The sequence below is a fragment of the Orycteropus afer genome, unplaced genomic scaffold (genome assembly GCF_000298275.1).
Source record: "Orycteropus afer afer isolate SDZICR_OR568_19922 unplaced genomic scaffold, OryAfe1.0 scaffold00126, whole genome shotgun sequence".
NCBI lineage: Eukaryota > Metazoa > Chordata > Mammalia > Tubulidentata > Orycteropodidae > Orycteropus > Orycteropus afer.
Window position 1 is genome coordinate 5001929 of NW_006921713.1, and position 10488 is coordinate 5012416.

The following is a 10488-nucleotide window of genomic DNA, read 5'->3' on the forward strand; positions in this document are numbered from 1 at the left end:
TAGCATAGTGCCTAAGGCACTTGACTGCTAACCAGAAGGCTGGCAGTTCAAACCCACCAGCCACTCCTCAGAAGGAAGATGGGACAATCTACTTCCATAGTGCTACTGCCTCAGAAACCCAAGGAGGGGTTGCTATGAGTCGGGTCCGACTCGATGGCACATAACAACAATAACAACAACAACATGTATGCTGATGAAATGAGTCAGTAAAGAAGGAAAATAAATGATGTAGGAGAAGTAGGGGAGAAATTGCTGTCAAAGTATTTGTATAGGCAGACGACATTGGTGTCTCATGCACACATAAGAGGAGTTGGCCTTAAGAGTGTGGAGGTTATTCATCTATAATGTAATAGGAAGGAAGGCAGAGTGTATGTATAAAAGATGAAGAGATATGATAGGGGAAATTATGAAGGTTCCTATCTAACATCTACATTTTATTTAGAAATTAGAAAATAAGATCATCAGCTCAGAGCAGGAGGTGAGAAGGAAGCTATGGGGGAGTCAATGTTGAAGGTTTGCAGAGACCGTAGAAGATACAAATACTTGTCTAAGAAAATGGAAAATTACATGGTTTAGGAACAAGTTTTCTCAGGCTTTGCCTTACTGACATTTTGGGCCAGATACTTCTGTTGTAAGAGGCTGTCTTGTCCATTGTAGAATGTTTCGAGTATCCCTGACCTCTACCCACTAAATGGCAGTAGTACTCTCCTCCACAAATCATTATAACCCAAAATGTCTCCAGATATAGCCAAAGTCCGTTGGGGTCAAAAGCACCCTTAGTGGTGAACCACTAGGCTAGGAGAATGTTGTATGATTATCAGGAAGTATTAGCAGTCTAGGTGAGGTTTGTGACCATGAGTTTAACATGTGATCATTCAGCATGATTCTGGTGTGTTCAGCTGGACAGGTACGGGCATAGGATAGTCAAAAAGATTTAACCAAGGTTGAGCTTTGGCCATATGAGTACATTGAGGGGAGTCAGAGAGTGACTATAGTAATTGATTATTGAATTTAAAGTAGACAAAGATGAAAGTGAGGAAAGAGATGCTAGGATCAATGGATTGTAAGTACTCTTGGCATCAAAGGATTATTAGAGTTGGAGTTCTAAAAGGACTAAGACAATTTTAGGGATCTTCAAAAATAACCTACTCTGTGTTGGTATCTAGGAAGGAAATCTCAGATGGAGGAAGTGCAGGATGAGCTCATGCATAGACTGACCATTGGTCGGAGTGCTGCTCAGAAGAAGTTCCATGTGCCACGGCAGAATGTGCCAGTTGTCAATATCACATATGACTCCACACCAGAGGATGTGAAGACATGGTTACAGTCGAAGGGATTCAACCCTGTGTAAGTCTCCTGGGGAACAGTGTACAATCCTGTTGTGTAAAACATGCGTTGTTCTCATTTCAGTCCCTGAGATGTCACAGATGACTCTTAAAAAATAGAAGAGCACAGATTGCATTTGTTCCATACTTAGGACTTTATTATAGCTACTTATAGCTAAAAAGAGTTGGGAAAAGCAGAAATAGCAACTATTTGATGGCACCTCATTTTCTAATTGGGGGTATTTGTTCATCTGTGGTCACTTAACGCAATCAGCAGCTCTGAGGCCACTAGTTTTTGTTCTCCCTCTTCAGTTACATAGGGTAGAACTGTGGTCTTCCTATGTGGGCCATAGAGCATATATAATAATCTTTCCTTCATCTGTAGGATGTGGTATCTCAGTCAAAGAAAAAAATTAAATAACTTTACCTACCAGATTTTCACCAGCCACTCCTTGGAAGGAAGGTGGGGCAATCTACTTCCGTAATGATACTGCCTTGGAAACCCAAGGAGGGGTCACTATGAGTCAGGTCTGACTCGATGGCACATAACAACCACCACCATAGATTATGGAAGCTCTGGCTCTGGTAGGGTAGTGCCTAAAGCACTTGACTGCTAACCAGAAGGCTGGTGGTTCAAACCCACCAGCCACTCCTCGGAAGGAAGGTTGGGCAATCTACTTCTGTAGTGTTTGTTGTTGTTGTTATGTGCCGTCGAGTCAAACCCAACTCATAGCGACCCCTCCTTGGGTTTCCGAGGCAGTATCACTACGGAAGTAGGATTGCCCAACCTTCCTTCCGAGGAGTAGCTGGTGGGTTTGAACCGCCAGCTGTCTGGTTAGCAGGCAAGTGTCTTAGCCACTATGCTACCAGAGCTCCCTCTGTAGTGTTACTGCCTTGGAAACCCAAGGAAGGGTTGCTATGAGTTGGATCTGACTCAACAGCACATAACAACAACAACAGCAACCATAGATTATAATCTAGTAGAACTTTTCCTTTAGTAAATATATGGTAAATATTCTGTTGACATGTAATCTAAAAATTTGTAAATATTTTATGTGTTTTTGGTACAGTGAACTATTTGGAATAGACATTCATGGGACTTTGACATTATAAACACACTTATGTAGAATCAGGGCTTCGAGCCAGTTCATTCTGGTGCAACCCGCTGCTGAGAACTTGGATTTCCATGCAGTTATGCTGAATAAGAATCAGCATTTTTAACAAGATTCCCAGATGATTCTTATAGATCCCCAAGTGGTGATTCTTACGTATGCTTGTTAAAAAGAAGATTCTGATTCAGTGTATCTGGGATGGAAATGCAGATTCTCAACAGGAGGTCAAACCTGAATGAACCAACCCCTTGGAAATCCTGCCCAGCATGATTGGAAAAATGAGCTACACTGATTAGTCAAATGCCTGGTTACTAGAAAGTAATCGTTTACTTCTATGAAACACCAAATTTCAAGGAACGAGAATATACAATAGTGATACTAAAACTAATTTGCTCCTTTTTTGTACTTTTATAATCAGTGCTCATGATCACCACAGGGTCATCACCGTGGAATTCCTTTATCACTGTCCAACAGAGCACTGCAGTGCCATTTAATAGCATTTTTAGGTTATGGAACACTACATAAGCAGTGTTTCTAGCAGGACCAGAAAATTTTGTTTTTTTCTAGGTAATATTTTTAATGCTTCATCTTTTTCCCCCCCCCAGGACAGTCAATAGTCTTGGAGTATTAAATGGTGCACAACTTTTCTCTCTCAATAAGGACGAACTGAGGACAGTTTGCCCTGAAGGAGCCAGAGTCTTTAGCCAAATCACTGTACAAAAAGCTGCGTTAGAGGTATGACTTGTCAACATAAGGTGGTGTTTTCCTCCATTAGTCAGGAGTGTGAACAGCATATTGAAGGCTCTGGAAACAACTGTATCAGTCAATGCCCCCTTTTTACAGAGCTGAATTAAATTTGACTCAGTGTTTGTAATTTTTCACTAGAGATCATTAATGTCCCTTTACAGGGAGATTAATTTGTTCTAAATGCTCATGTAACAAGTATGAACATATACTTTAGGACATTTCACAAATAGCTTAATGTTTTCATTGTATATGCATTAACTACTTTTGTAGACATTTTAGTTTTGACACGGTAATGGGCATTCAACTTCTGAGTGAGTAAATACCTTAAGAGGCCAGAACTCTTTTGCCTCTTCTTAATATTTAGTTCAGAGCTTCTAATAGGTTATAGGCTTAAGGACTTAAACATACGGTTGTGTGTCTTAGACCTGGTTATACTCTTAAATAATTGGAGAAAAGATTGTGTAAGAGTTACTGATAATTGAGAGCCATGAAGAGTAAGTATATAGTCATTGTCATCTGTATGAAAGCAGAGGAGTGAACGTTTACTTTTCTGAATTAGTTGTGCTACTTGTAGCAGCTGAGCTCTTTAGAAGGGTAAGCAGTTTTACTGTACCGTGGGAAGTATTTAAATGACTTACTAAAGTTATGATAGAAAATTCTGTATTCATAAAATTTCCAATTATTTTTCAGTCCATAACTGAATGCCACTAATGGCAGTAGCACTCTCCTCCACAGATCGTTATAACCCAAAATGTCTCCAGACATAGCCAAATGTCCGTTGGGGTCAAAAGCACCTTTAGTGGTGAACCACTGGGCTAGAAGAATGTTGTATGATTATCAGGAAGCATTAGCAGCCTAGGTGAGGTTCATGATCCGTCACTGAAATTGTCATTTGCCCTTACCACCCATTTAATCATGGTTTCTTGCTGCCTCTTCCCCTGGATGTGAGTCAAGGCAGAGGCTGGCTCTCTGAGATTCCTCACATTCCTCAACAGCCTTCCTACTTCACTCTTCTTGTGGATCTACCTTCATCTTTTAGATTAGTTGCCAGAGACTTCCATTGATGAAAATGGAATAAGGAGGGTGCAGAGTAATTAAATAGTAGGCTGAGAAAGGAGAAAAACCAGCATGATGTTAGAGATCAGAACTAGGTGTAGGGAAACAGCATATTCCCAGCCCATTCCGTTTGGCCCTAATTTAAAATTTCCAAATTCAAGGAGGGGTTGCTATGAGTGGAAAATCAAGGGTCGCTATGAGTCGAAATTGACTCGATGGCAGTGAATTTGTTTTTGTTTTTGTTTGGGGAAAGGGATATGAGTAACTTGCTTGAGCTTAAAGGGTTCTTTGAGAGTTTATAATTTTATTGTGGTAGTATAGTGCCTAAGGCACTTGACTGCTAACCAGAAGGGTGGTGGTTCAAACCCACCAGCCACTCCTCGGAAGGAAGGTTGGACATTCTACTTCCATAGTGATACTGCCTTGGAAACGCAGGGAGGGGTCTCTTTGAGTCAGGTCTGACTTGACAGCACACAACAACAAGTGTACAAACATCTTTGTCCCAGGGAATCCAGAGCATTCTACATGTGTTACTGATATATCGTTGTCATCATGTTCAGGTGAATGGTATGGGGGTTGAATTGTTATAAGCCTTTTTATAAATGAAAGAATTATTAATGTGATGTGATAGCGAATCCCAGAAGTATTACTTATATGAGGGCCAGCCTACAGTTTTCCTCAAGAGATACTAAAAGAAAAATGTGAAGGATTTTACCCTGAGCTATTTCATTATGCAGCCTGCAGCCTATACAAACTAGTAACCATCTCATCTCAACCATGTTTGTTTTTTCAGGATAACAGTGGCAGCTCCGAGTTGCAAGAAATTATGCGGAGACGACAGGAAAAAATCAGTGCTGCTGCTAGTGATTCAGGAGTGGAATCTTTTGATGAGGGAAGCAGTCACTAATTTGTTTGTTTGTTATTAAACTCCATTATTCTTGGCATTATTCCAACATGCTTTGTTTTAAGAAGCCATGAAGGGAATGTCAGATTTTTTATTTCTTGATACAGTTAATTTATCACCATAAGAAATAATGCAAACCTGAGTAAGCAGAGAACTTGCTTCTGTTCCCATTATTTTTATTAAAACTGAAAAATTTTAAACTGACTTTTTTGACCTGGAGAAATATTTGCCTACTTTACTAAGGACAAGGTGAGATTTTTTTTTAAATTTGATTAATTATTTCATCCACATCTCAATGTCTAATCAGGAATTTTTGATAGTGATGAGTTTACTTATTACAACAAAACAAAGATATTACCCATGATTTCAAATCTAAGCAATTTCAATTTGGACTGTCATACAGTGTCTATCATTTCAAGTGTAGCTCACTTTAGGCTAGCCTCTTCTTTCTCAGGTCTTATCTCTGACATCCTCAATGATAGAATATTTGGATTTATTTAAAGTTCTTAATGCCAACAATTTAAAACAATTAAAGCATTAGAACGAACTATAAAGTAAAACAAGGCCTTTTACATGCAAATATAAACCTATGGAACATTCCCAAGAAATTTTATTTATCATGGCTCTGTTTATCAAAATTCCTTGTATAGCTTGTATTTTGATTATGTTTATATTCTACTTATTATGTATACTGTGTTCTTATATATGAGAAAGCACAAGTGGAAAAGAGGTCATATTCACTCAAAATCTGTCAAAGAAAGTAGCCTGCATTGATGTGTGTTACAGTATTTTGCTTAATGAAGGCCTCAGTTCTAAATATTAATAGAAGCAGTTAAAACAAAATTGGGGCCATTTATGTGTTTATCTGTGTCAAGTTTTTCTTGTAATAAGCAACACTTAATTTACACATATTTTAATCCTGTGAAAGATTCTAGATAGAGGAAAGAAAGATACTTAACCATCAACAAATGTTATTTTTGGAAACACGATTTTTGTCATTAAATGTTGTATTATTTCACATATATAAAACAGATGTTATGTAAGAATGTTGTATATTTTAACATAATCCATTTAGGGAGATTTCCTAGATTCATTAATTTTCATAGTGCCTTTTTCACATGAGTCAGCTGGAAAGTCTGCAATAAACAGTATTTGATGTATGTTAGCGAATGGTTTCTGTCTCTTGGAAAAAAAGATATTTGCTGTGTAGAATGGGGACCATGGTTGGGTGGAATGGGAGAAACAGAGGTCTACTTTAAAAAAGAAATAACAACTCATTTCTAGTCTATTTCTGAATGGGTGAAACATTCTAGTAGAATACTTTCTCTTCTTTCCACCTCTCATTTCATCATCCTTTCCTTCTGCTGTCTAGTCAGTTGGTCACAATAGTAAAATAGTAAAAGCATACTTATGTATCTATGTGCTTCATTGTAAACACTTTACTAGATGTCTACAATAACTCCAGGTTGTATTTTTATAGATGAGGAGACTTAGGTTCATAGGGCTAATTAATTTTTCAAAGTCAGGAGGGAATTCTTTCTTTCCATGTCTCAGACTCTCCATAACACTGTCCCTCTGACAAAGTGGAACAATGGTGAGAAGGAAAAAGAACTAATCTAAATATTTTCTAATTCATTAGCATTTATATACAGTTATAACTTAGCTCTTACTGAAAATCTTTGAAAATGTAGGGATAAGACAGCATAGGGTAAGACAAAAGAAAAGTTAAAATATCCTGTGTATAAAGTACTGCATCTGTTAAAAGAATTGGTATAACTTATGGGTATGTCTTAGCTACTTCCGTAGAGATACCATCTCAGTAACCCAAGGAGGTATTGCTGTGAGACGAATTGACTCGATGGCAGTGAGTTTGGATTTTTTTTTTTTTTTTTTGGTTTCTTATGCTATAAAATAGCAAAGTTAAGTGTCACAGAGACATTAATTGCAGATAGTATTTTCCACCATTATGGCTCTGGGGACAAAGAGAAGAGTTAGGATTAATGGAATTTAGAAGCTTGAAGAAAAGGCCCTAGAGTGTTTGCATCCAGCATGTAAGCAGTCTGGTATCAATTTCCCAGGAGTTTGTAGAAGAACTACAGAGAAAAGGCACAACATAGTTGGTGCTGTTGCTTCAGAAATTGAGACAATAATTTAGGAATTGAGAAAAGAATTAAGAAAATCCATGGAGCTGGATTTGAACCTCTGAGGATGGCACACTAGAATCTCTTGAGTGGATACAATGAGGCTGATTCTAGGAGTGTGGGGAATACAGTTAAAATGTCAGTCTTAATGCCCTTTTTTTTTTTTTTTTAATTAATGCTGGTGGTTAATGATTCTTCCTCCAATCCTGATACCACATTCTTCTTCATATAATCCAGCTTTGTAACTTCTAGGTTGGTTTTTATGGAGTTATTCTTTCTTCATGATTAGTCTTATTTTCTTGTTGCTTTGTATGTTTGGTAAGTTTGAATTAGATGCCAGACATTCTGAATTTTACCCTGTTAGGGGCTGGATATTTTTTAATTTCTATAAATATTATTATGGTTTCTTTTGGGATATTGTTAAGTTATTTGAAAAGAGTTTTATTTTTTCTTATCTTGCTTTTAAACTTTGTTAGGTTGACCCAGAGCAGCGTTTACTCTGTTGTTGTTTGGTTTACTCTGTTGTTGCCTGTCGAGTTGGTTTTAACCCATAGCAACCCTGTGGACAACAGAATGAAACTGCTTGGTCCTGTGCCACCCTCAAAATCTTTGCTATACTTGAGTGCATTGTTGCAGCCACTGTGTCAGTCTGTCTTGGGGAGGGTCTTCCCCTTTTTCTCTGACCCTCTACCAAGCATTATACCCTTTCCAGGGACTGGTTGCTCCTGACAACATGAACAAAGTGCATGAGACGAAGTCTGGCCATTCTCACTTCTAAGGAACGTTCTCTCTGTATTTCTTCCAAGACAGATTTGTTTGTTTTTCTGACAGTCCATGGTATTTTCGGTATTCTTCACCAACACCACACAATTCAAGTGCATCAGTTCTTCTGCAGGCTTCCCTATTCATTGTCCAGCTTTCACATGCCTTTGTGGCTATTGAAAATACCATGGCTTGGGTCAGGTGCATCTTAGTCTTCAAAGTAACATCTTTGCTCTTTAACACTTTAAAGAGTCTTTTGCGCAGATTTTCCCAGTGTAGTACGTAATCTGATTTCTTGACTGCTGTTTCCATGGGCGTTGATTGTGGATCTGAGTAAAATGAAATCCCTGACCACTTCAGTCTTTTCTCCACTTACTGTGATGTTCTTATTGGTCCACCTGTAAGGACTTTTGTTTTCTTTATGTTGAGGTGTAATCCAAACTGAAGACTGTAGTCTTTGATCTTCATCAGTAAGTGCTTCAAGTCATATTGACTTTTAGCAAGCAAGGATGTGTCATCTGCATATCACATGTGGTTAATGATTCTTCCTCTAATCCTGATGCCACATTCTTCATATAATCCAGCATCTTGGAAAATTTGCTCAGCATACCGATTGAATAAGTATGGTGAAAGGATATAACCCTGATACATACCTTTCCTGATTTTAAACCTCACAGTGTCCCCTTACTGTGTTTGGACAACAGCCTCTGCTCTCTGTACAGGTTCCTCATAAGCATAATTAAATGTTCTAGAATGGCCATTCTTTGCAATGTTATCCATAATTTTTTATGATCCATGTAGTTGAGTGCCTTTGTATAGAATTCTATATACAATAAAAAATAAGCTTTATAAAGCAGAGTGAGACTGAACTTCTGCTTTTGGTCAAGATAGAGTCAGAGGGACTACATTTACCTCGCAGCCTGAAAAGTTAAAAACAAACAAGATAAATGAATGTTTTTCAGTATGTTAGACACTGGGTAATGAATGACATTGATCACTGAAAGATGGAAAACAAATAAGGAGAGCTCTAGGAAGCTCCTGAAGCTTCTGCCTAAAGATTATTTTCAATTGGAATGTGAAAAGCATTTACTCGGGGGCTAATTTTATCCCAGTACTGAGGCAAAACTCTTCTGAGAATTCCACATGCTGTTAAATAAATTACAATGTTTTCCACTCTGACTAGGGGGAATATGAACTCTTTCTGGTCCTATGTGAACTTTGAGAATTGCTTCTTTTAATCCTCTCAGGTAGTTCTTTCCTCACCCTTGGGTAGTCCTATATGCATGTTGTTGTTGTTCTTATGTGCCGTCGAGTTGGCCCCAACTCATAGCGACCGCTCCTTGGGTTTCTGAGGCAGGATCACTACAGAAGTAGATTGCCCCATCTTCCTTCCGAGGAATGGCTGGTGGATTTGAACCGCCAGCCTTCTGGTTAGCAGTTAAGTGCCTTAGGCACTGTGCTGCCAGAGCTCCTCCTATATGCATGCACAGATTAATACTTAGCTGAAGACTCCTTGAGGATCATCATGCAGATCTCCAGAGCACTCTCTTTGTGTAGCTCTCTCCTCTCTAATACTCTATCCTTTGAATTCTAGCTCCCTTGGCCTCTCTGGACTCTACACATTATCTGTTCAACTTGAGGAGTTTGCTGGGCTCTATGTGGGTTCTTCCTCCCTGCATGATAATCTTCAGGCACAAGACCGGAGCAGTCATCATTTATCTTTCAGTGATCACTGTCATTCATTACCTGTGTTCAATGAATTGAAAACCATACTTTCATATATCTTGTTTGTTTGTTTTTAATTTTTCAAGTGGCAGGGTAAATCCAGTCCCACTGACTCTGTCTTGACCAAAAGTAGAAGTTCAGTTTAATTCTAGTTCTTATAGCCTATTTTTATTGTATTTAGAATTCTAGATTGCCGTTTTCCTTAGAACAATCAACTTTAACACTGCCTTTTCATTGATTTTGCCCTCCTTGTTTCTGATAAGTTAGCTATTACTAAATATTGTTTGTATTTTTCCCTTTGGCAGCTTTCATGGTACCTTTCATTTTCTGCATTTTAATTATGAAGTTCCCAGATATAGATTTCTTGCTGTTTATCCTGTTTCGGGTTCAGCAAGTTTCCAGATTTGTAACTCAGTGCTTTCCCGTTATTAGCAGCCAACATTCCTTCTAGTATTATTTTTTTGCTCCTTTCTTACTCTTTCCATCTTCTCATTCTCCTATCGTTACATGCATGGTAGCTCACTTGATAAAACAGAAGTTCCCTGAAGATCTGTAGATTATTTTTAATCTCTTTTACTCTCTTTTCAGATTGAAAATTTCTGTTGATCTATATTCAATTTGCCAGATATTTTTTTCTGTGGTCTTCTATTTTCCAGTCTGTTAAACCTCTCCAGAAAAAGTTATAGAAGTTTCATTTAGTTCTTTATTTTTTATTT

At 38.1% G+C, this 10488-nt stretch overlaps 1 protein-coding gene across 1 annotated transcript in view; it reads left to right on the top strand.

Annotated features, from left to right (window-relative positions):
• EPS8 (epidermal growth factor receptor pathway substrate 8) overlaps positions 1–5147 on the top strand; it is a 100680-nt gene extending 95533 nt beyond the window's left edge. The window contains exons 18-20 of the mRNA XM_007944455.2: positions 1167–1347; positions 3043–3172; positions 5034–5147. Coding sequence (XP_007942646.2) covers positions 1167–1347; positions 3043–3172; positions 5034–5147 — 425 coding nt within the window. The remainder of the gene's footprint in view (positions 1–1166; positions 1348–3042; positions 3173–5033) is intronic.
• The last annotated feature ends 5341 nt before the right edge of the window (positions 5148–10488 follow it).